Source organism: Sander lucioperca, chromosome 22, assembly GCF_008315115.2.
Source record: "Sander lucioperca isolate FBNREF2018 chromosome 22, SLUC_FBN_1.2, whole genome shotgun sequence".
Classification (NCBI taxonomy): Eukaryota; Metazoa; Chordata; class Actinopteri; order Perciformes; family Percidae; genus Sander; species Sander lucioperca.
Genome location: NC_050194.1, coordinates 12,556,761 through 12,575,787, shown reverse-complemented (window position 1 = coordinate 12,575,787; position 19,027 = coordinate 12,556,761). Strand labels below are relative to the sequence as shown.

General features: G+C 38.2%; 1 protein-coding gene across 1 annotated transcript; it reads left to right on the top strand.

Moving 5' to 3' along the window:
- Positions 1 to 1,119: 1,119 nt before the first annotated feature.
- Positions 1,120 to 18,496, top strand: LOC116044317 (actin-binding LIM protein 1-like). Its single transcript, XM_031291423.2, has 23 exons — positions 1,120 to 1,204; positions 1,239 to 1,515; positions 5,248 to 5,391; positions 7,323 to 7,506; positions 7,603 to 7,712; positions 8,192 to 8,318; positions 8,461 to 8,554; positions 8,721 to 8,808; positions 8,984 to 9,042; positions 10,818 to 10,874; positions 11,489 to 11,566; positions 12,339 to 12,509; positions 13,148 to 13,177; positions 13,343 to 13,472; positions 13,629 to 13,718; positions 15,110 to 15,157; positions 15,473 to 15,537; positions 15,804 to 15,849; positions 15,959 to 15,966; positions 16,310 to 16,384; positions 16,682 to 16,762; positions 17,026 to 17,369; positions 17,575 to 18,496. The coding sequence occupies exons 2-22, from the start codon at positions 1,260 to 1,262 to the stop codon at positions 17,137 to 17,139; spliced, it is 2,055 nt and encodes a 684-aa protein (XP_031147283.2). The 5' UTR covers positions 1,120 to 1,204; positions 1,239 to 1,259; the 3' UTR covers positions 17,140 to 17,369; positions 17,575 to 18,496.
- Positions 18,497 to 19,027: the final 531 nt, after the last annotated feature.

Here is a 19,027-nt window from a genome sequence, read left to right as displayed (position 1 = left end):
AAGAATGTAGGCTACATTTAAATAGCTACAGGGAAATATGGCAGCACCACAAGTAAGTGTAACATGTTTTCCTTGTTTACACTAATGTTCCTATTCTTTTAAGCCTGTACACATTCCTTGCAGTATCATTTGTGCCAACTTATATTGCTGTTTTAGTAGTTTTACCATTACCATTAATGTATAGCTATCGTTCATTATTTCTGAAAATTTAATATTTTTAGCTGAAGTAAAAAGCAGGAGAACATACTCATCCTCTAAAATGATACAGATAGGCACCATTTATTGTTGGTGAGTCTACTTTAAAAAAAAAAAAAAAAAAAAAAAAAAGGTCACTTCCTACAGGTGTAAATGCGTATTAATTAGCGCAAGAAAGGTGAAGTAGTTTTGCAGTATTTGAGTATTTTTACAGTAAAATGTTACCTGTTAAAGCTTGTGCTTTCAATCAACTTCCGTCTATTTTCCCATGTAATCAACATACTGTTAAACATCCAAGCAGTTTTTAGCATTGGCGTTTGATTTAATGCAGATTAGAGAGTGCCTAAACCGACCTAGACAGACTTGTCTTCCTTGAATAATGCTGTAGTCCTCAAATACTTAAAGATCCAGCCAGGTTCAGGGAACCAAACCTCCTGACCCTGACTCTGTGCCAGGTTAAATGTGGAGAATTCCCCGCTCTAAAGCTCAGCATTCAGAAGACTGCAGTCCGTGTTGAACAACAGATTACTGAGAGAGAGAGAAAAAAAAGCAATCACATGTTCAATATTTGCAGTCAGTTTTTTTGTGTCCAGCTGGTTCTTGTATTCGGCCATAATCCAACCAAAGATCAGACAGACATTTACTGAAGATTTAAAAAAAAAAAAAAAAAAAATTGGATCTGGATGATACAATACAGCTCATAATCCTCTCAAAAGCATGCCCCAATCATTAGATTATTAGAACGATGCATCTCATGTGATGACAAGTAAAAGTCACTGGAATGGAGGGAAGACAATTACCTCATTAGACACTTCTTCGAACTCCGATCTTCTGTTTACCATGAAGATAAACCCTAAAAATATACCTTACTTAATCTTCTTAAGGTGCGTGTGGTAGGAGTTAGTCTTTGACTGCCTGATAGACAACACACTCACACGCTGAGTCAGTCACAAAGTCAGAGAGAGCAACAGAGGGCTTTAACATCTTGAAATCTGCTTTACGCTCTCTCGCTTGGAGTCTACTGTATCTGCAGCCTGAACTGTGTGGCCGAAAGCCTTGACAGCATGAGCATGTCTGGCCTCCTCACCCTCAGCAGCCTGGGCAGGATCTGCGGCTCCAGCCACAGCAATGAAATGGTAGTTTTGGACCGGGTCAAGAGGAAGAACTCAGTCAGGCGCATGTCAATTATTGAAGATGGTGAAATTGCCGAGGTTCTCTACCTTATTCCTAAACAGTCCATGATGGAGCAGCTTCCTTTCATCAACCCCAACGACTACCTCCTGTGTGAGAGGTTGGAAGGTATTCCTCCAGAGATGTCTGGTAATTAATTATTTTACTTACGTCCTTATGTGGTTGCCATGTGATAAGTTGTTCTACTAATGACAACACAAGCTTGTATTTGTTAGGAGACAGCTCATATATTTAGATTGCTACTTCCAAAAAAGAGGAGTAACAAAATGCTCGAGAGTGAGTTTTCGAAAGCCAGAAATATCAACAGCAGGTGATGTAATCACTGAATTATCTGCACTGGTGGCCGGGTTGGATCAGTGGGTAGAGCAGGCGCACATATGCTGAGAGGTTTATTACTCGACGCAGAGGTCAAGGGTTCGAATCCGACCTGTGACGATTTCCTGCATGTGTTCCCCCTTTCTCACCTAGCTGTCCTATTAAATAAAGGTGGAAAAGCCCAAAAAATAATCTTAAAAAATAAAAAATAAAAAATATATATATATATATATATATATATATATATATATATATATATATATGCACTGAACAACAGTCTCATCATAGATACACAAATACTATGGCAATTTCCTGCAAATAAACAGAGAAAATATGTATCCAGTATAAAACATTTAAATTATTTCAAAACAATGTCTGGGATTCAAATACTCTCTTGTTCAGCATGGTGGAGGTAATGGTTCTTTACTCTTCTCCTGCTGTTCCCTTTGAGAACACACACACACACACGCGCACACACATACACACACACACACACACACACACACACACACACTCCTGCCCTCTGTGTTTTGGACCACCCCCTTCCCCATGGACCAGCAGTCCAGTTAGTTCCTCTCCTCATTCTGATCCGCTGCAGTGAGCAGACGTGTGGAAACCAACTGTCATGAAAGAGAAAGGTAGACATTTTTTTTAGTGTGTGTGTGGTGTAGAAGATGAGAAAGAGAGGACATGTGTGCCTGCTTGTGCTTTATGTTTGTCTTTACATAGTTATGATTCGTTTGCAACTTGTGATTGAGATATTTGATTGTTTTAAAGGTCAAAACAAATATTGCTTATGTTATGACTTTGTCTTACCTGCTCCTGCCAATAGTGTTATAATATTATTGTGTTATACTGTACAGTTATTATAAATCTTGTCTAAACCACATGTCATTTGTAATCTGTAATCTCTTAGCAAACAGTAATGATTCTCAAACCTTTCCCAAATCTAGAAATTTGGAGAAAAGTGCAAGCACAGCGGTTTCAGCTAATCGTCGAGCATTGTGGGGGCTTAAGACCAGCATGTGATTTTAGCAATAGGTCTGATTATTCTATTTTGCTGCAACAAGGAACTCAGTCACAGTCAGAGTAAAGTACCCCCACTCATTTCACTAAATGAGTATCTGTTGAGATTAAAGCCTCCTTAGTTTGCTATCCTCATGAAACTCCTAAAGTTGCTCCACTGAATTGAAGTATTTTTTACATCTCAGTAATTGAGCTATTTTTTAATTTTTTTTATTCTGAGTCAAAGCATGTACACATGACAGGTGCTATTCCACAATATCTAAAATCAGTCAAGTGCTTTCTAAATGGGATATGTGAATGAAAGAGACCCTGACATTCCATTATGTTTCTGGCAAACTAGGGGGTGTTCCTGCAGGTGCATGGTTGTAGTGAAATTAAATTAAATCTTTGTACCCGAAAAAGCATTTAAGACCTTTGAAAGCTGTAAAGACAATTATTAACGATTATTAACACACATAGCATGACCAAATACAGCTTATAGTCCATATGACACACATGAATACCATTCAAAACAAATTATATGACATCGTTGTATGGCTAAATGTATAGTCCTATTGTATATTAAGCATAGTTTACATTGTATTACTTTGTGAGGTATATTTAAACATATGAAACATTCTGAAGACTTAAAATAGACCCTACCTCACTCCTTACACACACAGATGCAGGTTTTCATAGCTGTACATAGTGGGTTGTGTGATTAGCTGTCCGTCTCAGGTTTCTCTCTATTCGCTGTCTTTCTAAATCTACCATTTGCTAATACTTGACACCATATCAGCTTCACATTCTGGGAGAGATCAAAAAAGAGCGGAAGACATTTTGGACTCTTTTCAACCGGAGGACTCCACACATGAGTTTTACCATTTACACAAGAGCACACATTACCCTGTATACTTTATATACAGGATAATACCATACACATATTGTATATTGGATTGCTGTATACACGCAATAAAATGTAGTGTAGCGGGTCCTTCTCCATCAGTCAATTTCTAAACCATTTCTAAACAGTAGGAGTCTGTGATGTTGTTGTGTTGGCATCACAGCTCTGTCATTAACAAATATCTAAGGCGTTCTAGGACAAAGGCCAGTTTGGCAGTGTTTTCAGTCAATGTTGGAGTGCGATGGATAAAGGAACGGATTACAACATTCCCACCAGGATTTTGTCAAGTTTGGCAGAAATAACACTTATTTTTCACAAGTTTTTTTTTTTTTTTTTTAGATCAGATTGTATGCGATTACTATCACACAATGTTCGACTACTGCTCTTCTATTGGCAGGAATATTCTCAAAATTTCAACAATGAAATTGCCAAGAATGACCGTAATCAAAGCCTTTCTCCTCTTTCTGTAAGACCAAAACTGCTTTTTTACTTTGTTGCTTGAAAAAAATCATAAGCCTGCTCTAAAGCTGAAATATTTATTTCTTTATTACTTCCTCTGCACTTTTGTTTTTGTTCTGTAAGTGTGAGGAAATCTTTCTGTTTTGGTTAAAGAAGACACAACTCATACATGTTAGTGTGTTGAAGTATATATATCCAGTGAAGCTGTTAGGATTAATATGTGCATTTTTTACGACTTTGCAAGTGGCAAAACTGTATATTAAAAAAAGAAAAGATGAAGCCTGTGTGTATTTGTGTGCTGGATGTCCACACAGCGCTCTTGAGTCTCAACGTGCCACATTCTTTCCCCTCTCTCCTCTGCTAATCACATTCAAGACCTCTCAAGTGGGCTGTGATTAGATTCTACAGGCATCCACTGCTTCTGCTGCCATATAAACATGAACGAGACAGAAGGAGAAGGAATGAGGTTTTTGCTACAGTATGAGATTAGGTTTGGCATGCAAGCTGCTACAACGCTCATGTAGAATACTGTTACTGATGTTGTTGTAAGATTTAATGTGAGAAATATTGTGTGTGTGTGTGTGTGTGTGTGTGTGTGTGTGTGTGTGTGTGTGTGTGTGTGTGTGTGTGTGTGTGGCTACACGTTTAGTTATGTAAGCACTGACAGGAAAATTCTGAGGGACTATTGTATTGTAATGACCTGCTCAGGCAGAAAAGAATACACCTTTTAGAAGTATTGGAAAATGTGTACTTTGTGACCAAAAGGGCCTACCTGCAATGACATTAACCTAGGCTGTACTTTGTGTTTATTCCTAATTAATAAGTGTTAGCATGCTAACACACAAGCTTATAACATGGTAAGTAATGTTTAAGTAATGTTTGCCATGTTTAACACAGTTAACACTATAGCTGCTAAACAGCAGCATGTTAGCATTGTCATTGTAAGCACGTGAATGCTTGCATTTAGTGTTAGCTAAAAGCACTGCTGTGCCTAAATACAACCTCACAGAGCTGCTAGCATGGCTGTAGACTACTTTTTCACATTTATTTTAACAGGGCGCTTTGCTAAATCGACCAGAACGTTTAACTCTTCAACTTTCCTTGTCATCCCTGGGCAGGAAACAGAGAATAACATATCTGTTAAAATAATTCACACTGTATTCCTCGCTCTCCTGTAGTGCTACATGCTCAGGATGGCTGCCACCCGTGCTCTCCACGGGGGAAGCGGGTCATCCAGTGCCTCAGGTGTGGGGAGCCGTGCAAGGGAGAGGTGCTACGAGTCCAGACCAGCCACTTCCACATTAAGTGCTTTACCTGCAAGGGTGGGTACCATCAGTACATGCACTTTTAAACTATCCTGCAGTCATACCTCAGTCAGAATAGACTTATGTTGGTAGGCTCCCTATAGGTGTCCATATAGCAATCCAATCAACAGAATTCCCCATGTGCAGTGGAGATGAATTGGTGGCTGCCTTGAACACATGTTGTGACTAAATTCCTGACTTTTGCTCCAAATCCCTTCTTGAAATAAGGCTGCTATGTCATCACAGGCCTAATAATACAGTTAACAGCTAATTTGTCTGGCACTGTTCATTGGGAGTAATAGTAGTAATTGGGGGTAATGATTATAAATTAGGAGTTTAAACTCATTGTTAATTTCCAGTTAAATTAAAACATGTATTAACAATTTTACATGCAAGCAGTAACGCAAGTAACATTTTACCCTTTAGGTTGCATTAAAACACATTGTTTTCAGTAGGTTAGTTTTAAATTGAGCAGAATTTGCTGGTCATTCATTAGGTAGCCTGATGATGCCATCAGATTCAATTTATTACAAAATATTCTGCATCTACAATGGGCTGTTGTAAAACCTCCTCGAGTTGTCAGACAGTCATTCACCGGAGTTACTTTGTTTCGGAGAAAACATATTTACTCATCAGGCTATTGTTCCAGACTAATCGAAACTGACAAGCTTCTCGTGTTGTTGCCCTTTCATCGCATTGTGACTGTGTTTACAGCGCAGAGGAAACAAAGAGACTTTCAGAGCAGAGAAGCCTGCAGTATTTTGACAGTGGGAGGACGTGGGGATCGAAGGGCTCTGTGGGCTTCACTGAATCAGAATTTGCCTCCAAATGTTTCACTTTGAATGTGAATTTTTGAATGTTGTTATTAATAAGCCTTTTTTGTTTTAGTGATCCATATTATTCCCCTTCTTTCTGTACCAAAGGTTTATTTTCTTCCAAAGTAAATGAAACATAATGGTACAGACAGAAGGGGAATAACAATTGTCTGAGTGATAACACTCACTTTATGTATTTATTACCATCAGAAGATAAGTAAAGATACATTATCAAAGTTATTTCTCACATCACAGAGGAATGTAGACATGTTTGTGTGTGTTTTATTCAGACTTAAGAATAGTCATTTTTAAGTATTTTAAATAAAACACGTATATTGCAAGTGAGTCGCAGTAGGATAGGAATAGAGCAGCATAAATCTGTCCTTGGCATCTCTATGTATTCTGTCGTGTCAGGTTCAGAAGGACAGTGTCGTAAACGGGTTGTGTGGTGTATCGAATGACTCCGAACAAGCTGGGAGAAAACAGTGCCTCCCTGTCAGTAACTTGTCAAACACATAAACACTTCAGAAACCCTGACAGAATCATGAGGTCGGAAAGCCCAAATAGCAATTATCTCATCTCTTTAATGGATTACTCTATGACAACAGCCTGAAAAAAGGTGACGATTTAAACTGTAAATTCATAGTTATTGACCCAAATAAGAAAACACAAATTAAAAGCAAATGTATACAGACCAGATGTATCATAGAAGAAGTTACAAATATATTTTCCGAAGAACAAATTCAGGGAAAAGGCAATGTAAGCAAACCAATACACATATAGAGAAAGAAAACTCGAAAATAGGATTTTTTAGAATTAAATTGTAGAATGAGTTCTGGCTATTATAGGGTCAAAAGGTTAGTTAATACAAGTGTTAGGTAACTAAGAGATGAGAGCAGTTTAGCCAAACGTGGTCTAGTCTAGTCTAACTGTATTAGCTCACCAGCTAGTCGCTAACTTTGTCTGTTTGCTATTTGGTGCTGGTCACAGCGTACAGTGGGTGAATCAGAGCTGTTAATGAGTGAAAACTAGCTTGACGAAAGCAAGCGACACCTTTCACATTACACATCCAAAGAAATAATAAAATACCTATAGATTATTTCAGCTTTAATGTTTTATGTTGTCTGTGTGCAGTGTGTGGCTGTGACCTGGCTCATAGTGGCTTCTTCATGAAGAACAGTGACTACCTCTGCCCGCTGGACTTCCAGAGGCTTCACGGCACGCTCTGCAACAACTGTGGGGAATTTGTGGAGGGACAGGTGGTCACAGTTTTGGGGAAGACTTACCACCCAGCCTGCTTTGTGTGCACCTTTTGCAAGTAATTGTGAAAAAAACCCAACATTTTGAGAGTTTGGAGGCAGAATAACTAATTTTTTTTCAAAATTGTAAACCTCTGTCTCTTTCTGTTTCTCAGACAGCCCTTTCCTGCTGGCGATTGTGTCACCTTCAGCGGAAAGGACTGCCTCTGTCAGCGCTGTATCCAACCCATGTCTCCTACTCCTAACGGCATCAGCTGTTCCAGTAGTAAGTGCACTCTCGTATGATTTTGTCTCTCAGCAAGGATCCAGTTTTCACATCAAAAATATGTATTATTGAAGCTTTAAAATAGACCCAAGCCTTTGATCCGAAGCAGAAACAATCAGTCAGTGGATTGCACTGAATATAATAACACTGAGTTGACATTAAAATCTGGTAATCCTCGTGGGATCCTGCCAGGTCAGTGACTCAGTACGGACTAAGAGATACAGGAGAACTCAACTCTCCATCTCAACTTGACCTTATCCACCTGACAACTATATATAGGAAAGGGATAAATAGAGGATCCAGACTCATAAAGCCTCTGGATTAAGAGGATCTCTCTTTAGGACCGTACAGAAAGGTACTAATTTAAAAGCAAATCCACAGGAAACAGCACAGCTACTCAAATAGTTCAGTTTATATCCAGAAATTATTAAGAATGGAGGGTTTTCTTAATATGTGTGTGTATGTGTGTGTGTTCTCAGACTGCTCTGGTTGTGGTAGAGACATCAAGAACGGCCAGGCTCTGTTAGCGCTGGGCAGCCAGTGGCACCTCGGCTGCTTCAAGTGTAAAACCTGCAGGAAAGTGCTGAGCGGAGAATATATCAGCAAGTAAATACAAATCTCTCATTCATAATTCTTTCTCTTCCTCCCCTATATTGAGTTTATGTTTCTTAACAACAAAGGCTAGAATTAGAAACAATGTTAGCACACACCACAGAAAAGAAAATGTTTTTTTATTTTTTTCTTTCAGGGATGGGGTTCCCTATTGTGAGAGAGACTACCAGATTCAGTTTGGGGTACAATGTGATGCATGTCAGAAGTTTATAACTGGAAAGGTCCTAGAGGTAAGAAATCTTTACTTTCAGTGAGGAGTAAGCTCCTGATTGTATCTATATTTGCATCACTTGTAATTTAGATTGAGATTTTGTGACATGGCTTTTCTCAAAATTAATATTAATATGACTTGACGGTTGGTGGTTCTGACACATTTAACATGATCTTCTGCTATAGGCAGGGGAGAAACATTATCACCCCAGCTGCGCGAGATGCAGCCGATGTGACAAAATGTTCACAGAAGGTGAAGAAATGTATCTGCAAGGTCAGTGTTAGAAAGTACCTGATGTGCATGTACATGCATTCATGGTAAGGATATACATTTAGGCTTGGATGAATATCTTAATGTTAAGTGTGCAAACTGTTTTCTGTTCACTGTGTAAACTGCATTTACTTTGACATGCTGTAATTTTTTTGCCATAATGTCCCTGCCTTTGCAGGATCAACAGTTTGGCACCCATGCTGCAGAGACAGCAGCAGAACTGAGGACAGTTACATGGTAAGACCACCTTGATTTAACACTTAACTTGTGTGATATGCAATTTAATGTGTGTTAGAGGCAGTATGCAAACACTGATTTTTCTATCATGGCTTGACATGACACAATATATATATATATACAGTGAGGAAAATAAGTATTTGAACACCCTGCTATTTTGCAAGTTCTCCCACTTAGAAATCATGGAGGGGTCTGAAATTGTCATCGTAGGTGCATGTCCACTGTGAGAGATGTAATCTAAAAAAAAAAAAATAAGTATTTGAACACCTGTCTATCAGCTAGAATTCTGACCCTCAAAGACCTGTTAGTCTGCCTTTAAAATGTCCACCTCCACTCCATTTATTATCCTAAATTAGATGCCCCTGTTTGAGGTCGTTAGCTGCATAAAGACACCTGTCCACCCCATACAATCAGTAAGAATCCAACTACTAACATGGCCAAGACCAAAGAGCTGTCCAAAGACACTAGAGACAAAATTGTCCACCTCCACAAGGCTGGAAAGGGCTACGGGGAAATTGCCAAGCAGCTTGGTGAAAAAAGGTCCACTGTTGGAGCAATCATTAGAAAATGGAAGAAGCTAAACATGACTATCAATCTCCCTCGGACTGGGGCTCCATGCAAGATCTCACCTCGTGGGGTCTCAATGATCCTAAGAAAGGTGAGAAATCAGCCCAGAACTACACGGGAGGAGCTGGTCAATGACCTGAAAAGAGCTGGGACCACCGTTTCCAAGGTTACTGTTGGTAATACACTAAGACGTCATGGTTTGAAATCATGCATGGCACGGAAAGTTCCCCTGCTTAAACCAGCACGTGTCAAGGCCCGTCTTAAGTTTGCCAATGACCATTTGGATGATCCAGAGGAGTCATGGGAGAAAGTCATGTGGTCAGATGAGACCAAAATAGAACTTTTTGGTCATAATTCCACTAACCGTGTTTGGAGGAAGAAGAATGATGAGTACCATCCCAAGAACACCATCCCTACTGTGAAGCATGGGGGTGGTAGCATCATGCTTTGGGGGTGTTTTTCTGCACATGGGACAGGGCGACTGCACTGTATTAAGGAGAGGATGACCGGGGCCATGTATTGCGAGATTTTGGGGAACAGCCTCCTTCCCTCTGTTAGAGCATTGAAGATGGGTCGAGGCTGGGTCTTCCAACATGACAATGACCCGAAGCACACAGCCAGGATAACCAAGGAGTGGCTCTGTAAGAAGCATATCAAGGTTCTGGCGTGGCCTAGCCAGTCTCCAGACCTAAACCCAATAGAGAATCTTTGGAGGGAGCTCAAACTCCGTGTTTCTCAGCGACAGCCCAGAAACCTGACTGATCTAGAGAAGATCTGTGTGGAGGAGTGGGCCAAAATCCCTCCTGCAGGGTGTGCAAACCTGGTGAAAAACTACAGGAAACGTTTGACCTCTGTAATTGCAAACAAAGGCTACTGTACCAAATATTAACATTGATTTTCTCAGGTGTTCAAATACTTATTTGCAGCTGTATCATACAAATAAATAGTTAAAAAATCATACATTGTGATTTCTGGATTTTTTTTTTTAGATTGTGTCTCTCACAGTGGACATGCACCTACGATGACAATTTCAGACCCCTCCATGATTTCTAAGTGGGAGAACTTGCAAAATAGCAGGGTGTTCAAATACTTATTTTCCTCACTGTATATATATAACTTTTCAAAATAGCTGTTAATATCCAGCTAGTGTAATTGCTGTTACAAGGAGGATGCAAGTGTGATATCTTACACATTCTCTTCCTTCCCAGGTCAGCAGACCAAAGACACCTTGTCTTGATTTCTTTTTCCCCACACATAAACTGAAGGTTAATATTGTGAGCGGGCCTGCCATTTGCTCTGGTGGTTTTCTAGAGTGAGAAGGCTGTAATCTCACGTCTTGAGATTAACCGCACTCGCTTGCTTCACGTGCAGCACTTTGCTCGCCATGCTGGCCAATTAGATCTCATGTGCTAATTCAAGGCCGCAAAAAGAAGACATTTTGATACATAGAATAAGATTCCTCCTTATGTGTTTAATTTTTGCATCCAAGAATTTATTAAGAGGAGCTTTTATTTTATTTGTAGAGCACCTGTACTGTACAGTATATAGTATGTGCATTTCATAAATGCGTTTTAAAAAAAAGTTGGCTGTAGCATATGGAATTTCAGTGTACACCGTGATGCATGCTTGGCTGTGCTATTTCAAATCATCTACTCATACTCGCATTATTTACAGTAATATACACCAATGTACGTAAAGCAAAACATAAGACTGGCTGATATCAATGTTAGGTACAAATAAAGGTGTTTTTTCTCGAGTTAATTGCAATATGGAACAATGCACATGAACTGCATGATGCCAGCCCCACACTGTCAACTGCTGCAGGAAGTTTCTCAGCATCCTATGACTCAAACTAACCGCTGTTTTTAACCCCCTTTAGCCCACTAGATCCTCATCCGAAAGCTCCTGTTCCAGGCCGGGCTCATGCACTCCGGGGAGTCCTGGTCGAACGATCTGTGTAAGTTCTTGCTTGACAACATCTGCTGAACACCTTCCATGGTGCACAATTTACCGTGGCTTGATTTACATTTGATTTATCCTTTATTTATACAGGGGAGTCACATGGACAAACTGTCTCTCTTGCAAGATGTTTCTTTTTGTAAATGAAGACAAACATTTAGGACAATAGCCAATGTGGAAAAACATTCAAATCAATCACATTTAACATATTTGTCTAACCTTACCTTGACTGATCGGAACTAGTTTTTATCTCGTGAGAAAAAATGGGATTTCAATTGTGGTTGAATGTTGAAGAGCCTTCAAATTGTCTAAAATCAACCACATATTGAACAGGAATTTAGATTTATTTGCTAAATCAATTTGAATTCATTGGCAATTCAGATTGAATTTGATTATAAAAACAACCTGCTGCTTTCGGTGTCCTTTTGTTTCCTCCTTCCGGGTTATTAGGATCCATAGACTGTTGGTTTTGTTGTGTGGAATAGACTTTACCCCCAACAAAACACCTCAAAATATGAGCCAAATGTACCTTTTTTATACTTAAATGCCTGAGAAACAAGTGAAACAGAAACCGGCCACAGATTACAATGTTAATCAGTCCACTTCATGTGCCAAAATCAGACTGCTTGAGGTGTTGTGGGATTCAAGTTTTATTCCTCCCTGAAGTCATGTAATAAGCAACCTTTGACCTTTGATGTGACGTAACCCATACTGTGTCTTCCACCCTCTGTCTCCCTCCATCCTCCCCTCTCCTCCTGTCCTTGTCCCAGGCAAAACTAGATAATGAGATCATTGATTACCGAGACTTAGCAGCCATTCCCAGAGTCAAGGCTATATATGATATAGAGCATCCTGAAATGATATCTTATAAGTCTGTGAACAACAACTCATCTACTTTGGACAACAAAGGCAACAGACAGGAAAAGCAAAGCCCGTCAGAGGTAACTCCATTCAATACTCCAAGTTGTATCCGGTGACATTTGTGTGTCATTGTTTTGGGGGTGTTTTTCTTGGTTTGATTTACGAGTCAAACCAAGTGAGGTCTTGTTTTTTTTTCTCATATTTGACTGTGTTTGGCCCCAAAATGCAAAGATATTTATTGTGAAAAATAGACAAATGTATCTTTAAGTTTGTTTTGGAGCAATATCACTTCTACATTCACAAAACACTCTAAATATCTAGATCTAGGGTACCTGCCTGAATCTAGATACATATTCTCTACTTACATTTATGAAAATTTGGCTGATTCTTTTATGCAGGGCAACTTTTACAACACAATCACAGAATGGTTGCATACTTAATATGGAGTCAACTGATAAAAACAAACGTGGTTCGTTGCTATTTACTGTGCCATTGAGCATTCATTTAATGATCTGTGTTAGGGTAATTAGAATAATTGGCTAAAAGTACCTAATAATATAATCATTTTGTTTCCTAGTGCATGCATAGTGCATGTCCTAGTGTTAGGATGAGGTTGTTTTTCTTTTTCATATCAGACAGGTTTGGAGATACAAGGGGATAGCAGTGTATGCTGTGTTTCTTTCTGGTTAATTCATTTATTTTTCTTCCCCTGATTTAGTCACCAGGAAACGTAAATGAAACCCCAGAGGTAAATATTTGTTTTATTAACTTTACTTAGTTAAGGTAGAGCAGAGGTACTACAGGTATACATACAGTATGTGGCAGGCCCCCATTCAAATCATACATATTTAACACTCATTCTTTTTTATTTGTTGTGCATTTCACACTGCTTTTGTGTCTTTCTTCTTTCAAGGAGAGTTTTGAAGTCAGAAAGTGTATACCAACATCTACAAGCCACAGATCTTTTGGAGTTCATGCAACATACAATAGTCACAGCTACACTCCAACTCTGTCCAGATCACCACAACACTTCCACCGGCCAGGTGAGAAGAGCGCACAAAAGTAGAATTACCTATCTTATCACCTTTTGTAAAGATATTAGCCTCCCTCTGCTCACTTGTTCTCTGCTTTACCACCCTCCCTTATCTCCTCTACCTCCGCAACTCCTCCTTCGACTTCTTTTGTGGAATAACAAACAGGATTGATGCTTTCTCCCTCTTTGTTCTCTGGCAACAATGACACATGTCCCACTTCCCCTTTATGTCACCACTTTCTCCCTCGCACCAAAGGTAAGAACCCCTGCTCCTCTGCCACCCTTTTCTGCATCCCTTATCCCCTCCTGGTACTGCCTTAGCCTTTGTTATTTACTACTACTAAAACGCAACTAGTTTAAGGGTCAGTGTTGGAATTTATAGGAAGGATGACACAGATATGTGATTCACTTTACTGTTAGAAACACTGAGCCATCTAGTGGTCAAAGTTCTAAGACTGTCAGTCGCCCACTTTTCATATGACATCTTACTGTAAGAGACAGAACAGGAGTTTGTGCCCCAGCAGAAAACAACACACTATGTATGCCAGCTAGCAGCTTCCTTCAGAGAATCCATTGATCTCCTTTCTTTTCCCATTTTGCAATATTTTCTTGACAATTCTTTTCTTTTCTCTTGTGCTGCCACCTCACCTACCGTTCTCTAAATTCTTGCACTGAAAAAAAGAATCCTTTATATAAATTTAGATCTGAGCAGTCATTTATAAAACTGACTTGATTGATTAAATAAGTAAATATTCCTTTGCCTGTTCCCAACTTCGCTCGCACATTCCTCTACAGGCGTGCCTATTTAAAGCAGTGCTGTGATTCTTTTAAAGCCTGTTTTATCGTGTGTGTGTGTGTGTGTGTGAATGAGATGTGATAAGCTCTGACCAGTAATCGCTGGCATGTGTTTTTGGTGGGAAATGAAAATCACAAACAACCCACACAACCTTGATTTCCTTGCCTTGCTTTAGACTTGCTTTCAGTCTTTTTATCCAATTGTTTTGAAATTCTTTAAAATTCTCTTGATGATCCTTTCTGACACTCCACAATCACATGAAATTAAACTGTATTTAAAAAAACGTTTACTACACTCTTTTTTTGTAAATGTAAATGTGTTGTGTGCTCATTGTGGCATCACCTTTTTGCAGTGGTGGCGTTTTTTTTTTTTTCGATAAGTGCAATTATTGTACACATGATGAACCTTTACTGCACTTTGTGCTTTTTGAGTAAGTAAATTATATGTACAGATGCTCTATAATACTGATTGTGTTCCCAGTCTTTTTTCAGAGAAAATGTCCTCCAAACTAAATCTGTGAAAAATCTCATTTTAATGCATTTTTTTATGTAAAGTGCAACAGTTAAGGCAAAAAGAGGGTGTTAAATTACTCCATTTGAAAAATATTTGAAAACATTGAAAGGGAAAAGGAGACACTACAGTAAGTTATTACTAACAATATATCATTTTGGTTCTGCTAATACAATTATCATTATTAGGCTTTAATGAACGCATTGAAGGAACTGACAGGATTACATTTCACTGGAATTGTATTTTTTTTATGAATTCATGTGACAAATAAATTGATTGATTGATTAATTGATTTTTTAGAATGAATAATCTGCTGACGCTGCATTCTTTTTTATCCGCAGATGACGGCTTCAACATGTACAGGAGGCCTCCAATTTATAAACAGCAAGGTATAATATGACCTTTTAAAAAGTTCATTTTAACGCAGCTTGAAGCAGTTAAATATTACTTGTAAAGCTGCTGATTCTTATCTCAATTGTGTTCTTACTAAACTATACTTACTTGTGCAATTTTTGTTGTAAGTATAAAAATAGAGCAGTACTGAGAAGTTCGATTTACCGAACAATTAGCAAAAGGCTAAGAAAAGAACCTGGGGTATATTCTACTCAGTAAGTCTGATCTAATTTGCGCAAAGAGCCAAGTCTGTCTGTGAGTCGCTTCCTGATGATGAACTAATCTGTCCGCTGTTTCACTTTTACATACAGATCCAAATTCCTTCACATCCCAAACGTCCTCTCTGCCTGGATACGGTCGCAATGGCCTCAATCCGGTGAGAGCAACAACACTGATACCTTATTCTCTCTTTAGCATTATTGTGTAAGGCTCAGTGACATTCCTTTGAGCCAATCAGCTGCATTTATTTTCATTTTGAAGTAGATTATGACACAACTCATGACACACAGTCACATTCTTTGTGTTTTTTTAATGGTAGCTCTAGAAACACACTAAAGAAACTATATGAGATTTGTCCAACTTACCGCACTTTATGAATACAATAAATGTTTTCCTCCGTTTTCCTTTCCTCTTCTCATTAAGCCACGTTCAGCTGATTTCTCCCATTACAGCGGTGACAGATTCGGAGGTAACTATGTAGACATCTTTATTATTCATCTAAATGTTGTTAATCACTACAATATTTAGAAATTAAATTGTGTTGCTTGTTCTTTACCTTCTCCCTCCCTTCCTTTCAGACTTTAAGGTATGTGAGAAGAACTTTATGTGATCTTGAATCCCCCCTGCTCTTCTTCCTTTCCCTGTTTGGTTTACTGCATTTCCAAAGGACTGGCCTCACCTCACTCTCTGCATAAGCATGTTTTTATTTTTGAAGTATTCATTCAACTCAAAGTTGTACATACAGTACAGCTTGCATACAGTACCTCTTCATCAATACATATGTTGCACATATTACACAATTGACTCTTTAACCCCACATTTTATAAATACACTTTACTTGCAGTAATTTTCCCATTTGGCTTTTAGCTTTGAAGTGATTAATCCCGCCATGACATTTTCCCATTGCACGTGTTTGCTTCATTCTGTAGCTCATCCATGACGGTCAACATCCATTAGCACCAATGGAAAGAGGAGTGTCTATGCCTAATTTGTTGGAACCAAAAGCAAGTATTGTTTGTATATTTATGTGTACTAGATCATTTGACAAAGGCCAATAGAAGCAGAATCTTATATTTTCCCCTGAAGGCGGAAGCACTGATACTATAGATAGACTTCTATCCATGATAACTGTATAGTAGTTATACAATATGCATGGTATTTGCATGGAACATTATGTTTCTAACTCCATCTCATATCTCAATAGCTGGTAGCATAACTGTACAAAAGATTGTTTAGGTATAGCATGTGCAATAATAAACTTACAGTATAAAGCATTCTCAACCAGTTTTTGTTTTATCAAGGTCTACCCGTATGAACTGCTCGCAGTTAGTAGTAGAGGGCGAGTGAAGCTTCCCAACGATGTTGACAGAACAAGACTGGAGGTACAGTAGCATGTGAGAAAGTTTGCCAAAAGTTCAAGTGCAAAAAATGTTTTAAATATTTTGCATTTCATGTTTTAAATAAATGCCAGACCTTGTGTAAAATACTACACATACCATGACTAAAACTTACTTGGATGTTGATAAATTCCTTGAAATATGTAGTTTCAATCAAACTTATTATTTTAGTATAAGAAATGCACCAAACTGATTAACTGTGCAACTTTTCCATGGTCCATTTCATTCTTTTATTATTTCCTTTGCAGCGACACCTATCCCCGGAATCATTCTTTGAGATCTTTGGCATGGATAGTCAAGAATTCAACATACTTCCACTGTGGAAACGTAATGACATGAAGAAGAGGGCAAATCTCTTCTAAATGCTGCCTAATGCACTCATTGTTGATATGCAATACATGTCAAGTTCTGATGCCCCTTTATGTTTATTTCTTTGCATTTGATACAAAAATTTGATTTTTTTGTTTGTTTTTTTTTGCCTAAGAACTGGACACAATATTGTGTTTCCCAGTTAGTTTCTGTAGACTATTGTAATGAATAATGTTTAAATGTGTAATACCTCAAAACAGATATGAACACGAGTCTCATAGTCTTGGCTTCGCGAGAAAGAAACATTAAAGGTGCTGTAGGTAGGATTGTGAAGATCCAGGACTTAGCCAAAGAATTTGAATGTGGATTTTTGCAAATCGCACTTTAATTACCTGCTTCATGTAGTTCTACTCGAACATTGGGTCAGTTTCAGCAAATATGACAGAAAGTTAGTTTTACCTACTTACCTCTTACCTACTGCACCTTTAATCTTTGAGGCCAGATACCAGACTGTTTCAAACCAACAATCGATGTTGACTTTTGTGACATTTACCAATGCAGAAAATCTTTCTGTTACTTGAGCTTAACCTTTAAGATCTTAATTGGCTAAACTTTAAACAGTGTACTGCTGTTGGGTTTTCACTCGACTCATGGCGGCACCAGATCAGCCAAATGCTCATATATCATTCATTTAATATTTTATTACGTATATATTATTATAATGATATTTCTTAAATATCTGCACATGGGAACTACAAGATGGATCAGGATAGGCATATTAAGGATCATGTGTCAACATGTAGTTTAATGCATTAGAAAATGTATTTTTCCACTTGCCTTCTGAAAATTAAGGAATTACTGATTTCAGAACACAGTTTGAGAGTGGTTAGGGTATTTATGGTGTTTGAAGTCAGATACATTGATGTCTAAAATGGTTGTGAAGCTAGTTAAAGTTAGTTTGTCCTAATGAAAAGCCTTTGTAGATCATTAGTATTACCCTTTCTGAATAATACGTCATGATACCTGATGTATGGTGCAGTGATTGGGTACATGAAATGTACATAACCTGTTATCAAACACGTCATTCTGATACAATATATGAAATGACTCCCTTGATGTTGTCATTGTTACTTGTATATCATATTATATTTTTGTTATTCAGTTGATTCTCACTTTGTTGTCTTATGGTTACACAAATGTTTAAACACCAAACTGAAAAGAGAAGATTTTTATGTCACTCAATGGTCACTGAAATGTGCTTATTTGGACTATAGGAATATGTAAGATGATTTGACACTTGTAACAGTTTTTGTTTTGTTTTCCTCTAACTTATCACTGTATATGTTACAGTCACACTGCTGTCCAAGCACACCACCTCAAGCGCCCTGAATAAAAATCTTGCACTTCTTGCAGGTTAAATAAATGAATGTGTCTTTTATTCACAGAATTAATGAGGTTGTGTATATATATATATATATATATATATATATACATATATATATACACAACCTCATTAATTGAGGAGCATCATTTCAGTTTTTTTGGTGCATCTCCCTGGAGAATATCACAGTCTGGATCAACTTGGAGGAAGAAAAAAAAAGAGAGACTTCAATTAATCTGTACAGAATGTGTTTCTTTATCATGCACATATTAGTCAGAAGCAGTAATAAATACATTGTTAGAAATATCTTGACTATGCTGAAATTCTAATTACTACCCCACTTTCCTACCTGTCAAAATTAAGAGACAGAAGGCTCAGTTAAGATAAACTGCTTCATGGAAGAACTCAAGCAAAGGACAACCAAAGAACAGTGTTTCCACACTCACATGTGTTAAGATAAGACGCCCATTGTTTTGAAATGAGTGTGACTCTATGAGGTTAGTTTTGATAAGACAGGGTGTGTACCAGTACGCTGCAAAGCATGACAACATTTTCATAAC